A 24,390-nucleotide genomic window follows, 5' to 3' on the forward strand; every position below is an offset into this window, starting at 1 on the left:
TGCACCTGAGGACACGTTGGTAAGGTGTGAGAGCTCCCCCTTCTGGCCCCCTGGCTTTATTTTAAAGAGCGTTCTTTCATTGGGTTTCACATTATTATAAAAGTAATGTATATAAGCAGTAAAGATAAACTTGAAAATGGAATAAGGAAGATAAGACAAATTGCTACTATCCACAGTTCCGCTGTCTCAGAGATAACCAATGCTAACATTCTAGTGGGTATCTTGCAGTCATTTTTCCGTGGGTGAGTTCGACTTTTATGTGGTTATCAAACAATATATCTATATATGATATGCACGTCTATATACATTATATGTATATTCTGTTCACTTCGTATTACATCATAGGTGTTTCTCCATGTTCTGTCTTTGTCATGTAACTGAACCCAAGTTCACATGCCCAGCGTGCAGGAAAGCCAGTCCCCCAGACAAGGAATGTACAAGGAAGGTGTTTATCGGAGAGGCATCCAAACGAAGAGACAAGGAGAGGCCAGGCCTCAAGTCTGCCTCCCCAAAGGGCTTGGGTTGCACGTATTTAAGGACAAGGGATCAGGATGTCGTGAGGTGTATACACAGAGTGGAATGTGCTGATTGGATATGGGGAGAAGAGAGTGTCCTCCTTTCTCAGCATGTGTGTGCATTCAGGAATCATGTCTCTTCTTGGGCTACATGTTCATTAAATGACAGCAGGAGCATGATAAGTGGGGCGGGGGGGGGGGTCTCAGGGTGTGTCATCCCAGAGTTTACTTTCATTCACTCCCGGTCCTTTCTGCCCGGCTCCAAGAATTCTTCCCCATTTGTTCTAGTCAGTCTTTGCTATTCTTACTGGTAACGATTCAGCTTCTGCAAAACCACCTCCTAAATCAGTCTGGTTGACTGGCGTTTCCTTAGGGTAGAACGGTCAAGCATGTGTTAACTCAACGTGTTGGGTTCAGCCTTTATACAGATACATTTTCATGTTGATGATCTTCCGGAGCTAGAAGGAATATATTATAGCACTTTACTTATCCATTCCCTTCTTGGTCATGTAGATCAACTGTCATTTCATTATTTGGTTATGACACAAAATGACCATTCTCCCCATATCTGAGCTTTAGAAGTCTTATTCCCTTCAAAGATTTGAGATTCAAGTGTATTTTCTTATAATTCTCTTGTTTTACATTGAAGTTCTTAGGAATCTAATTATCTCCTTACAATTTAGCAAAGGTAGGAACTTTGTTTAAACTTTTGAATTCTGTCCTGTTAGCCCTTTGGTCCTTTAGTTATCTCCAAGGCCAGCTGTATACACTTTTTTTTTTTAAATGCCAAAGAGATGATAGAAAATTTAGAAGTGTCATAGTTATTGCTCATTACAAGAGAATACTTATCTCTTTCTCTAAACCTGACTCAGACTCTTCCTTGATATCATATTCCCCACCCTCCTCAGGATAGAAACAGAAGTGACTTTAGATAAATTAGTTTTTTGTTCTTAATTTTTAACTGCTTGAAAGTAAGCAGAATAGAAAGTGATGCCTCCTGCGCCTCTCCTCTTTCTTATCTTGTACAAAAGGTGGTGGCCGGGTACTTGTCAGTTTTTTGAAGGCACATGGCAGTCCTGGCTGACTTAACCCGTAGGAGACAGTTGGGTCTGGGGAACACTTCAAGGTTGGGGGACCACTTCCATCTTCAGGAGTGAAGCTGTTTCTTGCACACCCCCAACAAATGCAGGTGGTGTTTTCCCTGATGACTGTCCCCCCCGCCCCAGGTTTTCCTCAGCATTCTGCTTTGGGCTCTAGGTTTTTCAGTCTTTCCCTTGGTTGACTGGGCAGTGATAACAGAAAGTTAAATACAGGTGCTACTCCGCGTTGTTGGGGATGGACAATATTCTTCTACCCTTCAAGGTTCTTCTAGCTGGTCTACGAATTAAATTGACATGAGACAAAGATTAATAGGAGAAAATCAAATTTAATTATATGCCCTTGAGAAATCCATGTAAGCTTGAGATTCCGAAGACAGTGAGGCAAAGTGAGGTCCGTGTGTCATCCTGAACTAAGAAGAGGATGGGAGTCCGGGCCTTCCAAAGGAAGGAAAGCACTTTGCAGAAAGAGGAAGAAAAGTGAATTTTTGGTGGAAGGTTTACATGGCCACTCAGAAACAACGGGATATCGAAGACTTTGATCAAACAGGCCTTGATTTCTCCCTGTCTGCCCTGCCTAGTTCATATTCTAGTGTGAATCCGTGGTGATGGCTGTCTTCTGGAGCAGGTCCTCTCTCTAAACTCATTTAGGCAGTTAGCGGGAGGTCAGAGTTTCTTCCTGAGTGGATTGGGCCTTGATTGTTTTCAGTGCAAATAATCGATACGCCCAAGTGGCACGTCCGTTCGGAGCCCCTACAGTACCCTGCCTTGCCTTCGGGCCATTCCCGTGGCTCTGCCCTCTTTTCCTTGGCATCCTGTCCACTCTGTGACTTGACTTCTTCTCTGACGTGGCTGTTCGGCCCGGCTGGCCCGGAGCTGCAGGCTCTTCTTAAAGCTTCTCTTAAAGCATCCTCCTCCTGAGGACCACAGTTGTCTCCCAGCTCCGTGTAGGAAACACACCCTCCTTCACGCTGTGCTGCCCACCCTCGCCCTCTCTCTGCCTCAAATTGGAAGCCCCTCTCCTCTCCCCCTGGGAGAAGCCTCCCCCTTCCAGAACCTGCTCTGGCAAGATGCTGACCTCAGGACTCCCATGCCAGCGGCCATCCCTCCCTCCTCGGGGTAGCTGCCTAGCACCTTGAGTCAGCGTCACCAGCACTTTCCACAGGCAAAATGGTGTTGGAATGGCTGTCCTTGTGGGCTGTGCTGTGGGGTTCTTGCAAACAGGAGCAAGATCTTTGCGTCTCTCCATCTCAAGAGCTCTGCTCAAGCCTGCTTGCACGTGATATTGGTAACTAGCGCATCCTAAACACTTAGGATGTGCCAGACACATTCGAACTGGATCACAAACTTCCGTGGATTTCATGCTCACAGCGGCCGTCCAAGGAAAGCATGTTATTGTCTCCATTTTACAGATGAGGAAACTGAGGCACAGAATCAAGAAGTAATTTCTGAGTCACAGAGCTTGTAACTGAGGAAGCCAGGGTCAAAGGCAGGCCCGGCAGGCAGCTCCCACCCACGCTGTGCCCGGCGGGCTCGTGACTTTCCACTAATTCTCAGCAGAGCGCGCGGACCAGTGGAGAACCTAATCAGCCCGGAGCTGATTTATCCAGCATCTCGGAGGAATTAGAGATTGCCCTGATGTTCATTTTCTCGCTACATCGAGTCATTCCTTCTGGTTTCCTTATCTCAGGCTATTGTTTGCCTTCCGGGATGGTGAGATTTTGTTTAATCATCAGGAGTTTAAAAACTTTTTTGTTTTAAAAGTTAGAACTCTGTTTTGTTTTGTTTGCTTTTTTAAGATTTTATTTATTTACTTGACAGAGACAGACACAGCGAGAGAGGGAACATAAGCAGGGGGAATGGGAGAGGGAGAAGCAGGCTTCCTGCTGAGCAGGAGGCTGACCTGGGGCTCCATCCCAGGACCCTGGGATCACGACCCGAGCCGAAGGCAGACGCTTAACAACTGAGCCACCCAGGCACCCCATAAAGTAAGAATTCTGTTTTAACCAAAAATGATTTTAAATTAACTATCTCTGAAATCAGTTTCGTATTTACCTGCCTGTTGAAGTAGTTCACGGTGTATAACTCAACCTTTTATTAATGTCCAGGGCCATCACTGTGACTAAAAAACAGTAAGCCAGGGGCGCCTGGGTGGCTCAGTCCCTTAACAGTCTACCTTCCACTCAGGTCAGGATCCCAGGGTCCGGGCCCCGCCCCACACCGGGCTCCCTGCTCACTGAGGAACCTTCTACTTTCTCCCTCGGCCGTTCCTCCCTTCTTGTGCTCGCGCGCACTCTCTCTCTCTCTCTTTCTGTCAAATAAAATAAATAAAATCTTTAAAAAACAATAAAATAAATAAATAAATAAAATCTTTAAAAAAAACAAAAAACAGTAAGACATAATCTGAGCCTGTGATGTCCAGGAGCCTTGAACATCAGTAAGATTTATTAGCATCTACTAAGTATGAGGCACTTCAAGTACAGTTCCTTAATTAATTAATTGTGTAGGCATAAGATTTGCTTTGCCTTTTTTTTTTTTTTTTTTAACTCTTGTCTCTATTTCTGGAAGTTTCTTTAGTGTTCTTGGATCTGTAGAGCGGTCATCTCTCCCTTCTTGCTCTCGGTCTGCTGTTCCCCAGGAGACCACCCTGCTGGCGGCAGACTGTTGTGGAGGAGCCGTGGGTGAGAATGGGTAACCAGACTTGTTGCTAATATTGTTAAAATTCCCCTCCTTCCACGGCGGCCTCCCAAGGGGCCAGACAAGAGGCTTGGGAGGGGAAAGATTTTGGATTTCCTCCAGCAGTCGCTGTTCTAAGAGAGCAAGGCCCCTCGGCATCCCTCCCGCGGCCGCTGCAGAGTGCGAGGCCCCTTCTGACCGCTAATGGCACTGTTCTCTTCCAGTTACAACACAGGCCGTGTGTCAGTCATGCCTCAGGGTGGCTGGTGGCTGGGGAAGTCATGTAGTTTGCTGTGAGTGACCTGACATGGTCCCTCCGTGCCTGCCAAGGGAATTAAGTATCTCTGTGGTCTGGGAACCCTTGGCTTTGACCTTTTGAAATGTATTGAGAAACCAAGTTAAAGTTACCGAGGGCCTAAAGTGATTGGAACCTCTATGCTCAATTTCCCTTTAAAATGTTAGCTTCTGGGGCACCTGGGTAACACAGTGGATTAAGGCCTCTGCCTTCGGCTCAGGTCATGATCCCAGGTCCTGGGATTGAGCCCCGAGTCAGGCTCTCTGCTCAGCAGGGAGCCTGCTTCCCCCTCTCCCTCTGCCTGCCTCTCTGCCTGCTTGTGATCTCTGTCAAATAAATAAATAAATAAAATCGTTAAAATACTAGGTTTTTATAGAGTAAACAATAAAGAAAACATTCAAAAAGCCATCTTCAGAGTCAGTGAATATAAACAGACATCCATGAAGCAGGCTCCAGGCTTGGAATTATTCTGGCCTCTAATTTTGTGACATCTGGCTTCAGTGAAAAATATATTAAAAGCTTTTGTGAGATTATCAGTTTTCATCATTCAACTGAAAACTTGGCAGAGTTCGTCCCTGGGCTTCTGCGCCTCGGGGGGCCGACTCCCCGCCTGCCTTTCTTGGAGTGCGAGCTGGTGTTCATCCTGGGGTTACTTTTCCTGTTTTCCTTAGCGGTCAGCGAGGCCACCGTGGAGTCCGGGCCGCAAGTACAAAAACTGTCCCCTAGAGAAGGCTGTCCCCCCTCACCTCCCTGAAGGAGGCTCTGGGCCACTGGGGTTTCCATCTCGGGGCTCTGTCCTCAGAATCAGAGGCCGAGGGAATGGAACTGGTGGAGCTCAGGTCCCTCACCATGGCCAAGTGCAGGAGAGGAAGGAGAACAGGCTCTGAGCGGAAGAGCAGGAAATGAATGGGCATCAGCCGGCTGGTCTGCGGCTGACTGCTGGCCGGCCCCATGAGGCTGGCTGCCACATACGGCCTCTGTCAGGGTCTCTACTCTTCCCTTGTACCTGCAAGGGCGTGTAATTTCTCCTGTTCAGCATTTGTTAGAGGCATTCGTGGGTTTCAGCCCGCAGATACTTAAAAAGCACCTGTTAAGGGAGGCCACATGATGTGGCAGGAAGAGCCCCACGTGTGAGTTAGAAGACTTGGGTTCAAGGTCGGACTTCCCTAATGCCTGTCTGTGCTCTGTGTCCCCATCTGTAACAGTGGGACAAAGCTGCTTAGCTCATCTGGGACACAGCGTTGTCATAAGGGCTGAATAAAATCAGATGAAATCGTGTGGTTAAACCCTTGAAGGAGCCGTGCAGGGTCTGATATTTATTTATTGAGCATAACTTGGTGCTTTATGATAAAGAGCAAAGACATTTATTTTAATGTATCTCTGTATTTACGTTTGTTATTTGCTTCTTGTCTATTTTTATCTTAAATTCTAGGAACTGAGATATACAAGGTTCGTTAGTCTACCCTGGGGCATCAAGATGAGTCCTGCCACAATCTAGACGATGTCGCTAAGCAGTTTAGTGCCAAAGACGTGGTCCCTTCTGCTCTGCAGCATTCAGGGGTGTGGCCGTGGTCAGGGAAGGCCTGGGAGGAGGTGGGGGGTAACCTTCGTACCTTTGTCAGAATTATAGACTCTTATTGATTAGCTGTGTCCAATAGAAATATAATGTGAACCACATACTTAATTTAAGATTTTTCCTGTAGCTATATCTGAAGACAAAGCAAAAAGAAACAGGTACAATTAATATGAATAATATATTTTTATTTTACCCACTGTATTTAAAGGAGTATCATTTCAAAGCAGGTAATCAATATAAAACAATTCAGGAGAGATTTTACACTCCTTTTTTGATGCTGTTTTGGAAGTCTGGTGTGTCTTTTACCCTCACAACACGTCTCAGTTCCAATTAGCCACAGTTCAAGGGCTTAGGAGACCCGTGGCTGTGGGGTCAGACAGCGCAGCCCTAGATGGAACCAGAATAAGACAAGGCAAGCAGCAGAGGGAGAGAAGCAGCAGAGACTGGAATTCAGTGAGCACCGGCTATGGACCAAGCAGGGCCAGGACTAGCATTCATTCACGGATGAACAAATTTATTGGATCCTGTTTTTATTTGAAATTTGGATATTTTGCTCATCATGAATGTTTTTGCACTAATTTGGATTTTTAAATATGCATTACAATATGATTTACCCTCATATTGTAGTGTTGTGTTCTGGTGCCTGTTCTATTTTGCATGCAAGGCAAGTGCCACACACACACACACACACACACACAGCCCTAGTGAGGTGCTGGCTCCAGGCACTTCCTGTGAACTTCCTAATACTCATCCGGGCATGAACTTGAACCAAACTGAACTATGTAACAAAAACAGGAGCCATCTCCTCTAATTTAAGTAAGCCTTGGGCATTTATTTTGTTCAATGAATTTTCAACTGAATTCAAGTTAGAAATAAAAAAGACTTTGGAAAATAAGTTGAAATTCAGACTGAATCTGTGAATTGAAAATTTTGAAAATGTTTTGGGCGCAAACTATAACACAGGAGAGAGTTCATCAGCCTTGATTTCCTGGTGTGAGGGGACCCTGGACCATCGTGCCCCGCCTCCCCGGTTGTAGGGGAAAAGAATGAAAAGGAGTGTTTTGAGAAGACTGTCCGAGGCCTCATTTCCTTCCTGCATTCCCCACATTCTACTTTAGTCTCCAGCCTTTACGGGGTCCTTATCTGCAGGCTCTCTCCGTAATGATGATAGTGGGAATGTTGTGTTGGAAAAAACTTTGATATTAAAAGAAAGGTCAAAAATTGCTTTTTACAGTGGTACCGATTTCAAACAGAATCCTCTTCTTTCTTTTAGGGAACTTAGAAACAAAGCAGATATTCAATTTGGAGATAATGGAACAACGATTTCTGCCGTTAGCAACAAGGCCTACGTTTTTGAACGAAATCAATCTGTTGGAGACCCTAAAGTTGACTTAATTAGAACGTTAAATATTCCCGCGGTGGTAAGTAAGCATTTTCGGTATCATTATTGTGGCTTTGAGAAGCAAGGAAAAAGCCCAGTTAAGGCTGTTACGTTTTTACATTTAAGAGTTTTGAAGTTATGTTAAAAATAAATGTCTGTAAAAATATAAATACATTTTTACACTTCCCTTCCTTAGAGTTCGACTGAGACTTTTTCCAGACTTTTTCAAATGGTGACATAATTTCAAAGATGTTTTCAATGCTCCAAAGACAAGATCTTTTCAAGGGGTGACATAGTGCACATCTTAGGACTCCCCTGGCCCAGCTTCTTGCTGTGTGTTCAGGATCAGCTCTTGTGCAGATAAATACGGATTTTTTTAAATAGGGATTGTGGGGGCAGAGAGTGAATAATTTTTTAAAGATGTACGTGCCCCTTGTTTTGGTTCGGAAGGTCCAGCCACAGAATTGGCATGCCACTTCTTAGTTTAGGTTTCGATCTTAGATTTTTTAAATTCCCAAAATATATACTGACTTTCCCCCCTTAATAAACAGCAGAGAGAGGGCGGAGTGCAGCCCAGCATCGTTTCCCTGGCTCCCTTACAAGGACCAGCCCATCTGAGAAAGATGCAGGAGACCCAGGGGACCACTTCCCTGTTCCCTCCAGCAGCCCCCTCTGACGCTCGCACTCGAGGCCTGGGTGGCGCCCGGCACTCAGGGCGGACCCAGGACCCAGACAGGACCAGAGCCTGGATTTGACCTCGTCCGGCTGCGTCGGCGGCGGGTCCGGCTCAGGGGGCGGCGGCGCCACCTCGTGGCCGGAGATGGTGGCGCGGCTACAAGCGTCTCTCCGTCCCCGGCGCGGAGGGGACCGAGCCCCTGCGGGCGGGCGGGCGGAGCTCACACTCACAGTCCGCGGTGCCCAGGAGGGACGGGACCCGAAGCGGCTTGTTCTTGCACACGCAGCCGGGGAGGCTCTTTCTGCCTGACTTTGCGGCTGTTCGGTCTCAGCATCGACTGTGACGCTTCCAGCCCTCTGTGCCGGAGGGAGGGGCCGTCGGAGGGGGGGGCTGCGGGGGGAGGGGGAGGGGATGGGGGGATGGGGGAGGGGGAGGGGCTGTGGGAGGGAAGGGGGATGGGGGGTTGGGGGAGGGGGGACGGAGGGGCGGGGGCAGGGGAGGGGGTTGGGGCGGGGGCAGGGGGGAGGGGCGAGGGCTCTGCGCCCTGAACCCGCCTGTGCCCCCCAGACCGCCATGGAGTGGGCGCAGCTCCGCTTCCTGCGGGAGCTGATCGAGGCCCTGCTCCGGGCCTACCAGCAGACGCTCTTCGTGACCCACACGGTGCACGAGCTGCTCTGGGGCTACAAGGACGAGATCCTGTCCCTCATCAACGTCTTCAAGCCCGAGATCTCGCCCTATTTTGGCCTCTACTATGGGGTAAGTCCATGTTTCTTTCCAGAACCTCTTTACTGGGCTGGTGTGGGGGGAGGGGCACGGCGCGCCGGAGGCGTCTGCGCCCTGGGCTCCTTCCCGGAGGCGACCTGGCATCCTAGAGGTCGTGCAGGGTTGGTGAAAAATAAGACCGTATTTAATTTTTAGGGGGAAAATGCTTCCCCCACGATTCCAACCTGCTTCCAGCACCGGCTCTGAACGAGCAGTTACGGAAAACGCACGGAGTGACTGTGCCCCTGCTCAGGCGGGTCTCTCCAAGTGTCAGGAATTCAGTGACGGGGCCAAGTCCCCACCGAGCCCCTGCGTCGCCTGACAGGGACAAGGAACGACACCGGGACGTGCGATCCGCAAGGGGTGGTGGCCCCGCGGTACGTTTTCAGACAGGCCGTTCCCCAGAGTCTGGATGATCTGAACCTGTGTCGCGCATCTGTGACTTCTTAGGCTCCTCAGAGGAATTTTGTGTGGTTCCTGGCAGGTTTTATTCACTTTGACTTGAAATTAAAAAAAAAAAAAAATTCAGGTTTCAGGTACTTACTGTTCAGAGCATATGTTATTGCTGCCCGAGTTTCAGATGCATTTCATCAAAGGAATTTTGAAAATCCGTCTTCCCTCCACCAAAAAAAATCCCAATAAAAATCAAAAACAAAAGCCTGTGTGAAACGGAGAGTGAGAGGTTGGGAATGACAAACTTAAGAAGAAAGAGTTAGATGAAGGGGCAGGTCTGAGACTGTGACCCGTTTCCTCATCTTTAAGTTTGTGGTTATTCCCTGGTTCTCTCTACTCAAGAACCTCACTCTTCTCCCGTCATCTTCTAGCATGTTCCTCCATGTCTGTGGCAAAGGCTGATAATAAGGCCCCTGTGCCGTCAAGGGTATACAAAACTTGGACACCATCCAAACAAAATAGTAAAAGAGTTTTTAACATGATTTATGTGAGAGTTGGGGGTCCTGGGACTAGGGCTGGGCTGAGCCTGAATCCTTCACTCTGGGTGAGCTTGATAAATGCTCCCTAGAAGATCCCATCTGACAGGAGCCCAGCTTCCGTAAGACCAGAGGAAGCACCAATTTCTTCTTAAACTGTGGTGGACCTCCCTTCTTGAAAAAACTTGAGAACTTCCAAGGAAAGAGAGAAACGCAAGCAGTCTCCATGCCCAGCACAGAGCCCAACTCAGGGCTCAGAGCTCACAACCTGATATCATGCCTGACCCCAAATCAAGAGACCCGTAGGTGCTTAGCTGACTGAGCCACCCACGTGGTCCAACAAAGCTTTCCTTAAGGCCCTCTGGGTCCCAGTGACTTCCGTCCACCTGCCAGGTAGATCCTGTCCCTAAGACCTCAGTATTTTTTAGGCAACTTTCCATCGTATAGCCTCCTTTTTATGTTTTTATATCATTGACTTCATCAGACTTATAACTAAGATCCTTCTGTATCTCTTTAAAATGTAACCCGCGTTTATGGACTTGTTAAGAAATTGGCATTTGGGGGGGGGGGGGCGCCTGGGTGGCCCAGTGGTTAAATCCTCTGCCTTCGGCTCAGGTCATGATCTCAGGGTCCTGGGATCGAGTCCCGTATGGGGCTCTATGCTCAGCAGGGAGCCTGCCTCCTCCTCTCTCTGCCTGCCTCTCTGCCCACTTGTGATCTGTCAAATTAAAAGAAAAGGAAAAGAAATTGGCATTTTTTGCTTTCCCGAGGCAAGGATGTGTTGTTTTATGTATTTCTTCCTTCCTTCCTTTCTCTGTGCTTGCCCTTTGCCACTCCTTGCAGACGCCACTGTACGCTCACAGGGCCCCGCTGGAGAAAAGCCCTGTCCCATTGCTCAGGTAGATTCGTATGTGGCATGGGAACAGAGCCAGGAACAGAGCATGAGACCTGCAAACAGAGGGCCTGGATTGACGTTCTGACTTTTTCACTTCATAACTGGGGGGCTACTTCTGAATCTTGGTTTCATCACGTGTGACTTAAGGCTCACAGTGTCCACGGTTCCAAAGCTGTTTTGCAAGGTTAAGTGAGAAGTCCATAAAAATGCTTGCGAAACTACAAACCACGGTAGGCACTGCAGGAGTCATGGCCCTTCCCCCCCAACGACTGGCTCCAGAGACGACCCTGAATTCGTCTGAGTGACCGCTGAATCTTTCCATTTGGGCCCCAGAGACACTACCTGCGGTGGTGTTGGGGAAAAGGCAGTGTCTCTGGTCGGTTTGTCATCTGCTCTGGTCAAATATTGATCTTCAGCCAATAGCACGGGAGTTCACACCTGCGCCACCATCCACCCGAAGACGGGGACAGGCTGCGTCGGGGGAGGCACACCGCCCTTGGCACCCACTCTTTTGCCCCTGCCTGAGCCTGGCCGAAATCTTTCCTGACTCCTGGTGGTCTTGTGGGAGCCTTCCCCTTGGATGTACCAGGCCATTGAGCGCTCTTCCTCCAAAGACTCTCGTGACGAGACAGCCAGAGACGATTACTAGAGAGGGACTGGGGTCCGAGGACGAGCAGGAGAAGTGACGCAGACATTGGCACAGAGCTTCCGAGAAGGACCAGGTTAAATATCAGATGCTCACACTGCGTTTTGCAGGGCCATTCAGCATGGTTTTACCCATTGATTTTAGGGCATCTCTGTTCTTGGCATTAGAGCGCACACACACCTCCCACTGGAGGTGGGTTCTGGGGTGTATAAAATTCTAGTTGTCAGAAAGTGCCTTTGAGAGGTCAGCCCATCCAGCCCGTCCTTCGGGGGTGGGGGTGGGGGTCAGGCTTCCGTTACGGTCGTGGTAGGACAGCGGTGGTCCTAGCTCAGGGGCCCCCTCCGTCTCCCGCAGTAATATGTTCCTTGCACCCAGCACACATCCGTGCCAGGACAACATAAAACCTCTTTATTCCTGCTTGTCCTCAAAGAACAAACGTTCCAGCAAGAGACAAGCATTCTCATGCAGTGTCTGACTCTCGGGAAGAAAACAGCTGGGGAGAACCCTTTCTGAATTTCTGTGAAACATTTAAATGCTTTTCTACTTTGCTTAGCCCCTACCTGAGTTAAGTGAAGGACTTGAGGAATCAGCATCCATTCCGTTTTTTATAAAATTGGTCATTCAGCCTTTTTTTACACAGAGTATTTGAATTTTCTCTAAGTTGGTATAATGTTCCCAGTGCTCTCCCTAAAATGTCCTTTCCCTCATATCTTAAAGTCACTGGAAGCTTCATGTGGGGAACACGAGGTGACCATTATGGAGGTGGACCGAGTTGATATATTGGCATAGTTGGTGCAATTATGTTAAATGATGGAAACAAGAACCAAAGTAGGCAAAACACACGAGAAGAGAATTCACAAAGGGTCTGAATTTTTTTAAGGCAGAGCTGAATGATGTGAGGAAAGGATTCAACCGCAGGGAATAGAGAGATGCAAAAGGAGATAAGAAACCTTGTTCTTTTGGGGTTCATCTAATTAGCGGAGTTTAACAAAAGCTACTTGGGGAATGTAAACTGATTGACTCTGCTATTTCCACCACCTTCTAACAGGCTGACCTTGAACAACTTGATAAAATGTATCAAAAGGCTTAAACATGTTGGTGCTCTTTTCTCTAGTGATTTTATTTCTATGGGTCTGTGTAGAAAACAAAAGTACTGACAGTGCTTTTAAGCATAAAGATATTCATACAATATTATTTGTGGTAGCAAAAAAATTCAAAATTAAATATCCAATAATAGAATAACTATTTCTACGTAATGTTGTGGAGTCATTAAATTATACCTCTGAAGAACTTCTGATAACAGGGGAAATATGTTAAGTAAAAAAGTGGGGGGGGGGGCAGGGCGCCTGGGTGGCTCAGTGGGTTAAGCCTCTGCCTTTGGCTCAGGTCGTGATCTCAGGGTCCTGGGATAGAGCCCGTATCGGGATCCCTGGTCATCTGGGAGCCTGCTTCTCCCTCTCCCTCTGCCACTCCCTCTGCTGTGCACCCTCTCTCTCTCTCAAATAAATAAATAAAACTTTTTTTTAAAAAATGTGACTTGGAGAGAATGTGCAAGTAAAGAAAGCTTACTTGGAAAAGGGGCTACATTAATGCCACTTTCTTCTGTTGGAACTGAAGTATAATAGGGCCTTGGCCTTGGACTTGCGCACACAATTATATATAAGATATAATTCACTTATCATAAAATCACTACTTTAGAGTGGGCAATTTAGCAGTTTTTAGTATAGTCACAAGATTGTGCAACCACCACCACTAAGTAATTTTAGAGTATTTTTGTCATCCTCCCCCCCCCAAAACCACATAATCCGTAGTCACCTCCATTTCTTCTGTTCCAATGATCTACTTTCTGTCTCTATGGATTTGCCTGCAAATCTACAGACATTTTTTAATAGTTAAAAGGTTTGTGTCTTTTCTGGTTTTCTTTTTGCTTCTGCAAAGAAAAGTAAGATCATGCTTTTTGTTGGAGACAGAACACAAGAAATCCCCCCACACATGTGCACAACCTCTCTCCTGCCCCTTTGGGGTGCTGGGACCGCTGGCGCTGGACAGGAGTGGCCAGGCTGGCCCCGGCTGAGAGAGGAGAAGAGTCAGGGCTCTGTGTGGGAGCTTCTTCAGAGCCAGAGAGGAAGGGAGTTTGGGAATGGGGCTTGGCTTTGTTGGGCAAAAATAGTATTAAAAAAACTCAGCATACATGCCCGCTCTCCATATGGGGCCAAGAGGCACTGCCTCTGATGGACGCATCTCTGGGAGTTGGACATTCACATGCAAGCTGGACCTTCCTGTAAGTGGAATCATACAATATCCCACCTTTGTGTCTGACTTCTTTTATTTAGCATCACGTTGACCAGGTTCATCCACGTTGTAGCAGGTATCAGCCCTTAATTCCTTTTATGGCTGAGTCCTATTCTGTTTTACGCATAGGCCATACTTTGCTTATCTGCTCATCAGTTGTTGGGTGTTTGGGTTCTTTCTACATTTTGGCTCTTAAGAATAATGCTGCTCTGAACATTCGTGCACAAGCTTTGTAGGGACGTTGACTATCTACCTTAGAATGGAATTCTCTTGGGTGTACAGGGAGGAGTAGAATTTGGGGTCATATGGTAATTCTGTTTGACTTTTTGAGCAACCACCAAATTGTTTTCCGCAGCAGCTGCACTGTTTTCCATTCCCACCAGCAGTGTGCGAAGGTTCCCATTTCTCCAGATCCTCACCATTGTTTGTTATTTTCCTTAAGATTTATTTATTTTAGAGAGAGAGCATGAGTGGGAGTGGCAGAGAGAGAGGGAGAGAGGATCTCAAGCAGACTCCACAATGAGAGCAGAGCCTGACATGGGGCTCAGTCTCATGACCCCGAGATCATGGCCTGAGCTGAAACCAAGAGTTGGACGCTTTACTGACTGCACCACTCAGGCGCCCCATTTTCTTTTTTTCTTTTATCGCCATCCTGGTGGGTGTGAAATAGTGTTGTGGCTCTGATTTGCATTTCCCTGAAGACTGGTGGTGTTGAGCATCTTTTCATGAACTTGTTGGCCATTCAGATATTTTGGAGAAATGTCTCTTCACATCCTTTGTCCATTATTTAATTGGGCTCCTATTTTTTAAAACCATATGTAGTAATAGAATTCATATGGTATTTAGTCAGATAGTCACCTTATTCCTGGTTCAGTCTTCTGTAACAATTACACCCAAATAGGATGGCTTCATGAAGCTTAAGTTTCTCAGTTACTGTATCATCAGGGTTCTCCGGAAAAACCGAATCAGTAGGAGATCTAGATCTACTACTTATATCTGTAATATATATCTAAGATTTATATGTATTAAGGAATTGGCTTATGCAATGGTGGGGGCAGCAGGTGGCCGGTCTGAAATCCATAAGACGGGCTGGCAGGCTAGAAACTCAGGCAGGTTTTCTAAATTGCGTAATTGGGAATTCCTTTTGCCCAGTAAACCTCAGATTTTGTTTTTAAAACCTTCAACTGATTGGTTGAGTCCACCCACATTATCAGTGGTAATTTACTTGAAGTCAACTGACTTTAATATTAATCATATCTACAAAATACAACACTATCTAGACTAGTGTCTGACCAGGCAACTGGGCACCATATTCTACCAAGCTGACACATAAAATTAACAATCCTGGTTTCTTAAAATGATCCTGTTCACTCATTTTCAGAAAAATGGGACTAATGATGGAGACTATGTTTTTCTAACCGGAGAAGACAATTACCTTAACTTTTCAAAGATTGTGGAATGGAATGGAAAAACGTAAGTGTAACAATTTACTAGTGTGATTATTTTTTAAATTTCTGTTTAAATTGAATGCCCATTTATATATTATTTCAAAAAATATTAACACTGTCATTTTTTTGCATGAAAACTCTATAAATATGTAAAATATCTTTGTAATTACTATTGTATAAATCAAGATTGGGGCAACACACTTTATAAATTAAATATCAGTGTTTTGTAGACTGCTCACGGCGAGGCATGCGTTACAAGCAGTGAAAACTTTCACTTTCCACGTGGTCATTGAATGATGTGTAGCTATAGCACAGATACTTTAAAACCACTTGTTTTGGGGGGAGAGGGAAGGGTTTCTCTTTTTTAATTTAATTTAGTGATTGTGGATTGTTCACATGTTTTTCTTTAAGGGTAAAAATACATGTGAGTTCACCATCATGGTATTCCAGAAATATATTTTAACATTTATAACTTAAACTACTTCTAAAAAGTTGCTGAGACAGCTTGCAATAAAGCTACATATAAGCCAAGATACTTTAAGTCAGAGGAATTAGAAACCCTGGAGAGAAAAGGAAGGTAGTTCTTCAGGGACAGAAGTAAGAGGAACTTGAACATTAAAAATTTCTTCTTGAACATTAAAAATTTACATCTAAGCTTTCCAGAAATATGGGCGAAAAAACCTGGCATGGAATATAAGGGAACCTCTCTGTACTACCTTTGCAATTTTTCTGTAAATCTGAAACTATTTTTAAATAAAAGTTTATTTAAATTTTAAAAAGCACCCATATCTGTGTACATAAACATACATTTGTGTACACACACTTCAAAATAGGTCAGATCCCTTAAAGAATATGTGAGAAGCTGGTAACAGTGTTGCCCCTGGAGGGGGGTATGTGGATGGCCAGGGCACTGGCCCCAGGGAGATTTACTAAAAGTGGATTTTGTTTTAGACTCAACCTGTTATTTTCTTTATTATCTTTTAATAGCACAGTATTATTCTTTTAAATGTGTATCACAATTATTGATACAGTTATAATATAATGATATAGTGTTTGGTATATTGGATGTTTTTTCTGATTTATGTCTGTTCTATCCTCAGATTTTTATGGTTCATTTTTAACAATATTTTCAGACAAAATTGAAAGCTGTCTGTCTCTTCTCCTCCCAAACAGAACACTATCTACCAGTTGTGTAACATGTCACACCCCTCTTCCATGCTGTTTCACATTCTTTGTAAGCCAAATATAAGTAAAATGTTTATTATGTTTATAGTAAATAATTAATAAGCCTGTTTTACTAACTTTCCTTTTTTAATTTTCCGGGCAATTTTACTGAAATTCTAGTTAGTTAACCTACTGTGCAACATTAGTTTCAGGTGACTCAGCACTTCAACATCCGACACCCAGTGCTCTTCACAAGTGCCCTCCTCAGTCCCCATCCCCCATCTAGCCCATCCCTCCGGCAGCCCTGTTTGTTCTCCGAAGTTAAGAGTCTCCTCTGCTTTATTTTTCCCTTCATTTATATTCACTGTTTTGTTTTCTTAAATTCCACAGAGAGTGAAATCATATGGTATCTGTCTTTCTCTGACTTATTTTGCTTAGCATGATGCACTCTAGCTCCAACCACATCATTGCGAATGGCAAGATTTCATTCCCTTTATGGCTGAGTCATATTCCGTTGTATATACGTGTACCACCTCTTCTTTACCCATTCATCGGTTGGTGGACATTTGGACTCTTTCCTTAACTTGGCTATTGTTGGTAATGCTGCTATAAATGCTGGGGGGCCTGTGCCCCTTTGAATCTGTATTTCTGTATCCTTTGGGTAAATACCTGGTCGTGCAGTTTCTGGGTGGTAGAATAGCTCTATTTTCAACTTGGAGAGGAACCTCCGTACCGTTTTCCAAAGTGGCTGCACCAGTTTGCATTCCCACCAACAGTGTAAGAAGGTTTCCCTTTCTTCACATCCTCACCAATATCTGCTATTTCCTGTGTGGTTAATTTTAGCCGCTCTGACAGGTGTGAGGTGGTAGCTCATCATGGTTTTGATTTGTATTTCCCCAGTGATGAGTGATGTTGACCATCTTTTCATCTGTCTCTTAGCCATCTGCATGTCTTCTTTGGAAAAACTCATGTCTAATGCCCATTTCTTAACTGCACTAAAAAAAATATATATTCTGCTGCTTTAGGGTGAAAAAAATATATTCATATTATATATAAAAACATTTATATGTTTTTATATAATAATATTATATAATATATATTAGACATATTATGTAATAGATTAGATATTATTTATCTAATTATAAATATATAGATAGATAATATCTAATAGATATCTTATATTTAATATATATCTAATATCTAATATATTATATACTATAGTATTATAATATATTCTCTATATATTCCCTATTCTTTTCTCTCTATATGTATTAAGTCCATCTGGTCCAGTGTGTCATTCAAAGCCATTGTTTCCTTGTTGATTTTCTGCTTAGATGATCTGTCCATTGCTGTGAGTGAGGTGTTAAAGTCCCCTACTATTACTGTATTGTTATCAATGAGTTTATGTTGGTTATTAATTGATTTGTTTAATTGGGTGCTCCCACGTTAGGGGCATAAAGATTTATAATTGTTAGGTCTTGTTGGATAGACCCCTTTATTATGCTATAGTGCCCTTACTCATCTCTTGTTACACTCTTTGGTTTAAAATCTAGTTTGTCTCATATAAGTACGGCCACTCCAGCTTTCTTTTGATGCCCACTGGCATGACAAATGGTTCTCCATCCCCTCACTTGCAATCTTCGGGTGTCTTTAGGTCTAAAATGAGGCTCTAACTCTTAATCATGGGAAACAAACTGAGGGTTGCGGGAGGAACAGAGGGTGGAGCGCTCGGGTAACTGGGGGACGGGCGTTAAGGGGGGGCACGTGATGTGATGAGCTCTGATGAATCACTGACCTCTGCCTCTGAAACCAACAACACATTATTGTTAATTTTTAAAAATAATAGTAAATAAATAAATAAATATAAATAAAGAACCATAGAGGAAATAAATAAATAGATAAATAAATGTCACATGCACGGAAAAAAGAAAAGAGAATCGTCTCTTGCAGGCAGCAATTGATGGGTCTTATTTTTTTCATCCATTCTGATACCCTGTGTCTTTCGATTGGCACATTCAGTTCATTTACATTCAGAGTGATTGTTGGTGATACAAGTTTAGTGCTGTTGTATTATCTGTAAAGTCAGTGTTTCTGGAGATTTTCTCTGTTCCTTTCTAGTCTTTGTTGCTTTTGGGCTTTCTTTCCCACTCAGAGAGTCCCCTTTAATCTGTCTGTGCTGACAGGGGAGAAAACTGGTGGCAGCCCGCTCTCTCATCCCCAAAGAGGGGCGTGCGCGCCCACCATTGTCCAGGAAGCCTCCAAGAGGAGCAAACTCTCCCTTCGTTTGTCCCGATGTCCCTCATGTCCCTGCCTTCACTTTGCCAGCGTCTGAGCCTCTGCCCACCCGGTGGCACTGTGGCTTTTGTCTCAGGACCGCCAGCTGGGTTTCAAAACTCCAAATTTTAGGGACCCAGCATGGCACAGATGGGCACTGATCCTCTGGGGGAGGGTCTTGCCATACTGCAGCTGGTGCCAGTTTGTCGCAGTAGGGCGGTCACACGCACGTGCAGGGGCTTGGAGTTTACAGTAAAGCACAGTAAAATGTCTGCAGCTGTGCTAGTGGCCCGCAGCAGGTGTCTCTGCTCCTGTGCTGATGAACGGGACAGCACATTGGCACCTGCTGGCTCCTTTGTCTCGAGAGAGGCAATCCACTTCTCCCAAGTGCACTCCAAGAAGGGAACGGTCTCTCCTCGTGCCACGCGGGGGATCCTCCGACCACACTGTCTGCTCCTGGGCCTCACCTGCGAGGCTTCACCCCAGCAATGGTGCAGAATTCTAACATTTTAGACGTAAAAACTTGTGATTATCCCAAGTTTTCCCCGTCAGTGGTTTTGGGGAAGTGTTTTTCTTGTGTGATAACCTGCAGCCTGTGCCCCTTTTCTGTCTCTCTCTCTCTGTGATCAGGGGCCCCTCTCCCCTCAGCACTGGCGATTCTTTTCTCCCCATATCACAACCCCACATCTCCTACCTTCCATGACGTGGCCCCTTTTCTCCCTCTCGTTGTGCAGTTTGTCCTCTCAGTCCTCAGATTGGTTTCCTGGTGTTCTGAGTGATTTGCTGTTCAGCTAACTGTGTTTGAGAGATGGGGCAAGCATAAGGCCCTCCTTCTACTCTGCCACCTTAAGTCTGTCCTCAAGAGCCGATCATACCTATCCCGAACTCTGCTGTGAGTGGACTAGCTGTCGTGCATGCTAAACTGAATCATTATTTTAAGAAAAAGTATTTCTAAACCACGACATAGGATATTCTTTTTTGCAGGAAGGAAAGAGGGAGTTTTAGACATTGCCTCTATCAGAATGGATTCGGGGATCAGGTGCCTACCCTCTTGATCCAATCCCTAACCAGAGTCCCCCTTGTGTCTGCGTATAAATAAGCTTCTGTGGGTAGTTGGCTCCCAATTAAGGCTTGAAAAGTCCCGACCATCTGTAAAGATCTAAAATCGAATGTGACAGTCTCCTCTTCCTTGTGCTCCTCAATCACAGGTCCCTTGACTGGTGGACAACAGACACATGTAATATGATCAATGGAACAGATGGAGATTCTTTTCACCCCTTGATAGACAAAGAGGAAATTCTTTATGTCTTCCCATCTGAATTTTGCAGGTAAGAACTTTCCAGATAAGTTATTTGACTGTAGGACCACCAAAAGGGTGAGGAATATAGGCAGCTAACCTCCGTAGGCCTGGGCATTTCTGCTTAATCAATGACAAATGCTGGGGCACCTGGGTGGCTCAGAGGGTTAAAGCCTCTGCCTTCTGCTCAGGTCATGATCTCAGGGTCCTGGGATCGAGCCCCACGTTGGGCTCCCCGCTCAGCGGGAAGCCTGTTTCTCCCTCTCCCTGTGCTGCTCCCCCTCCTTGTCAGTGGATTTGAACGCCAGCTCCAACTTCTACAGCTGTGCCACCTTGGGAAGGTCGTCCAGCCACCTTGTGCCTTACTTTCCTCATTTGTAAAACAAAGACAGACGCAGCTGCCTGCCTCGGGAGTTGTGGGAGTTGTCCCTCGGGAGTTGTCCTCGGCGCAGATGCGTCACTGTCAGTGAAGCGCTTCTCCCTGGGCCCGGCGGACGGTGTCCATGTCCAGAGGCGGCTCTTAGTGACTATGACAGGTGCTGTCCAGTGTGATACCGGTCAGCGGTCAACTACGCAGGAGATCACTCAGACCGTTGTCTAGTTCAAGTTTGCAGGCATTTGTTGAGCTTCCCTTAGATCGTACCTGCTCCCACTTGCCCTGTAAGCTCTCCCTCTCCCCCCCTGCTCCTTCGTGATTCTGGCTCCTCTCTGGGAGGAAGGAGGAAGGCATCCTGCTCTCCATCCGGATTCCTGTCCCCCCTCGGCCCCTGCCCTTTCTCCCCCCGTCACCCCAAACTGCCGGAACGAGCAGCTGACTCGCCCCACCTCCACATCCGCCCCACTTACCGCGCAAGCCCTTTCATGGAGCTCCTCAAAATCCCAAGGGGTTTAGTCTCATTTGACACTGTCGGTCCAGTGTTCTGAAGAATGGCTGTTCTGGGGTTCTGTGGCTCACACGATGGCAGCGCCTGGCCGGCCAGCCCTGCCGGCAACAGTGGTGGCATCCTAAATCTGAGTGATTTGCTCCAGCGTCCGGCTGTGATGTCTCCCCAGAAGGAGCTCTGGCATCGGCTCCCGCCGCTCCGTCCCTGCTGCCCGTGCCTCGTTCCTGGCCTTTCCGGCTCCCCCACAGGACACCACAGTCCCCCTCTGGCTGTCTGCTCTTGACCGTACGTGTCTGTGGAAGGACAGAAGGGTCAGAGATGCCCTGGAATGCAGTGAGTGCAATAAGGCAACCTAGAAGCGTCATAGCAGGCTTTTTTTTTTTTTTAATTTTATTCATTTATTTGACAGACAGAGATCACAAGCAGGCAGAGAGGCAGGCAGAGAGAGGAAGGGAAGCAGGCTCCCTGCAGAGCAGAGAGCCCAATGTGGGGCTCGATCCCAGGACTCTGAGATCATGACCTGAGCCGAAGGCAGAGGCTTAACCCGCTGAGCCACCCAGGCACCCCCATTGGAGGCTTTTTAACAGACTTGGTACAGCGGAAACATGTTCTTATCTGACACAACCACTTTTTTTTTTTTTTACGATTTTTAAAAATTTATTTGTGATAGAGCGAGAGCGGGAACACAAGCAGGGGAAGCTGGAGACGGGGGAAGCAGGCTCCCCACTGAGCAGGGGGCCCGATGAGGGGCTCGATCCCAGGACCCTGAGACCATGACCTGAGCCGAAGGCAGACACTGAACAACTGAGCCACCAGGTGCCCCCGACACAACCACTTTTGATGTGCCCTTTGACCATGTTAGTAAAGCCGAGGACACGCAGAAGCCATGGTGCCCCACTGCTCTGCGTCAGCTCCCTGGCCGGGACAACGCCTGTGCGGACCTGTAAGGAGACATGCACAGGAAAGTTCATCGCAGTGTGGTTTTAGGTTTAGGAGTGGAAAATCGGAAGCAATCTAAGGCACTCTAAAAAGGAGAACATAAATTGTGGTGTAGCCATATGAGGGGATACCAGAAAGATTTAAAATACAATATATCTTATATTTAAAATATAAGTGTTCATAATATAATATTGAACGAAGAAGCAAATTACAGGAAGAGAATACGCGTGCTGTTTATATAACACTTCAGTAGAGCAGACCGTGCCGCGCGTTGTTTGTGAATGTGCACGTTTGTGAAAGGGTTAAGACCTGCAAAGGAGAGGATAGACCCCAAGTTCAGGACAGCAGTTACCCCTGAGGGCGCAGGGAAGCGTTGGAGTCGAGAGTGTCACACCGGAGTTGGGAGTGTCACACCGGAGTCGGGAGTGTCACACTGGAGTCGGGAGCGTCACACCGGAGTCGGGAGTGTCACACCGGAGTCGGGAGCGTCACACCGGAGTCGGGAGTGTCACACGGGGGCGCCTGCATGGCTTGGTCGGTCCAGCGTCTGCCTTCGGCTCCGGCCACGGTCCCAGCGCCCTTTGCTGCCTTTTCATCTTTCTCTTTGTCCCCGCCTCCCCCTTGCTTCTGCTTCGTCCACACTGACTCGTGTCCGTGCTGGTCTGGACGACGCTTCGATTTCTTTCCGTGTGAGTCTCCGTCCTGAATGTCCTCTTCATTTTCTACCGCTCCTTTTCCCCCCCTTGGCCTGGTGTGGCTGTTACTCCACCTGCTGCCTCTTAAACTTCTTTCCTGATCATTTCTCTTCTACGCCAAGTGGCTTGGGTTCCTTTCAAGCCTTCTTTTGCATCTTCACTGCCCGCCTGTAGCCCGTGGACTTGAGCCACGTTGTGCCCGAGAACAGTTGTTAACGCACTGGCTCTTCCGTTCTTCCCTCCTACCAGATCCGTGTACATAACTTTCAGTGACTTCGAGAGTGTGCGGGGCCTGCCTGCCTTCCGCTATAAGGTGCCTGGAGAGATACTAGCCAACAGCTCGGACAATGCCGGCTTCTGTGTGCCCAAAGGAAACTGCCTGGGCTCGGGCGTTCTGAACATCAGCATCTGCAAGAACGGTGAGGCCGGGGGAGGGACGTGACCCTGTCGCCTCGAGGCGGAGGGGAGGGACGTGACCCTGTCGCCTCGGACGCAGGCTTAGTTCCTCAGCAAAGAATGTTCTCAGCCCACATGAAAGAGTGATTCCGACTTTTCCAGAATAATATTTCATAATGTGGCTGTAGAATGGTAAACTACTGGCTTTTCTGCATTGCTTGTTTTTAAAAAAAAAAAAGTAAGGTATAACGGACATATAACATTGCGTTAGTTTCTGGTATACACTCTAATGATGCGTGATTTGTATATATTGTAAAATGATCGCTGCACTGAGTATGCTTAACATCCATCACTACACACAGTTACAAAGACAAATGTTTTTCTTGTGACAAAGACTCGTGAGACCTGTCCTCTTAGCAAGCTGTAAACATGCAGTACAAGTAACTATAGTCACTATGTCGTGTACTACATCCCTGAGATCTTTATTTTATAACTGGAAATTTGCATCTGTTGAACCCCTTTCCCTCAACCCCACCGTCTCTGACAACCTCTAATCTGTTCTCTGTTTCTATGAGCTTGGTTTGTTGTTGCTGCTGTTCCTAATTTCCACATGGAAGTGAGATCGTAGATGCTTGTCCTTGTCTGATTCATTTCACTTAGCATCATGCCCCCAAGTTCCATCCATGTTCCACATGGCAAGATTTCATTCCTTTTGTGGCAGTATTCCACTGCATTTGTGTGTGTGTGTGTGTGTGTGTGTGTGTGTGTGTGTGTGTACACCCCACGTATTTACTCATTCACCCATTGATGGACAGTTAGGTTATTTCCATATCTTGGCTATTGAAAATAATTCTGCAATGAACATAGGGTGCATATATCTTTTTCAAATTAGTTTTTATTTTCTTTGGGTAAATACCCAGAAATGGAATTGCTGGATAGTATGGTAGTTCTGTTTTTAATTCTTTTAAGATTTTATTTTTATTTATTTATTAGACAGAGAGAGGGAGAGTGTACATGCAAGCAGGAGGAGGGCAGAGGGGGAAGGAGAGGGAGAATCTCCAGCAGACTCTGCCCTGAGCATGGTACCTTACGCAGGGCATGATCTCATGACCCTGAGATCATGACCTTAGCCGAAATTGAGAGTCTGACTCTTAACCAACTAAGCCACCCAGGTGCCCCTATTTTTAATTTTTTGAGGACCCTCAAAAAATTATATCATTTTCTCTATATATTTTCTATATATTGTGGCTGCACCGATTTACATTGCCACCAGCCGTGCTCAAGGATGCGCTTTTCTCTGCATCCTCACCAACACCGGTGGTTTCTTGTGTTGTTGATTTTAGCCATTCTGACAGGTGAGAGGTGATACCTCATTGTGGTTTTGATTTGCATTTCCCTGATAATTAATAATGTTGAGCATCTTTTCATGCCATTCGTATATCTTCTTCGGGAAAAAAGTCTATTCGGATCTTCTGCCCATTTTTAAAATTGGATTGTTTGGATTTTCTTGCTCTTGAATTGCATGAGTTCTTTATATATTTTGGATGGATGTT

At 46.1% G+C, this 24,390-nt stretch overlaps 1 protein-coding gene across 1 annotated transcript in view; it reads left to right on the forward strand.

The window, feature by feature from the left end:
* SCARB2 (scavenger receptor class B member 2) overlaps window positions 1–24,390 on the forward strand; it is a 70,943-nt gene that overhangs the window by 26,092 nt on the left and 20,461 nt on the right. The window contains exons 3-7 of the mRNA XM_059159004.1: window positions 7,433–7,580; window positions 8,784–8,972; window positions 15,122–15,213; window positions 19,835–19,954; window positions 22,691–22,860. Of these exons, the coding sequence (XP_059014987.1) occupies window positions 7,433–7,580; window positions 8,784–8,972; window positions 15,122–15,213; window positions 19,835–19,954; window positions 22,691–22,860 (719 nt within the window). The remainder of the gene's footprint in view (window positions 1–7,432; window positions 7,581–8,783; window positions 8,973–15,121; window positions 15,214–19,834; window positions 19,955–22,690; window positions 22,861–24,390) is intronic.

This window comes from Mustela lutreola, chromosome 1, assembly GCF_030435805.1.
Source record: "Mustela lutreola isolate mMusLut2 chromosome 1, mMusLut2.pri, whole genome shotgun sequence".
NCBI classification, from domain to species: Eukaryota; Metazoa; Chordata; class Mammalia; order Carnivora; family Mustelidae; genus Mustela; species Mustela lutreola.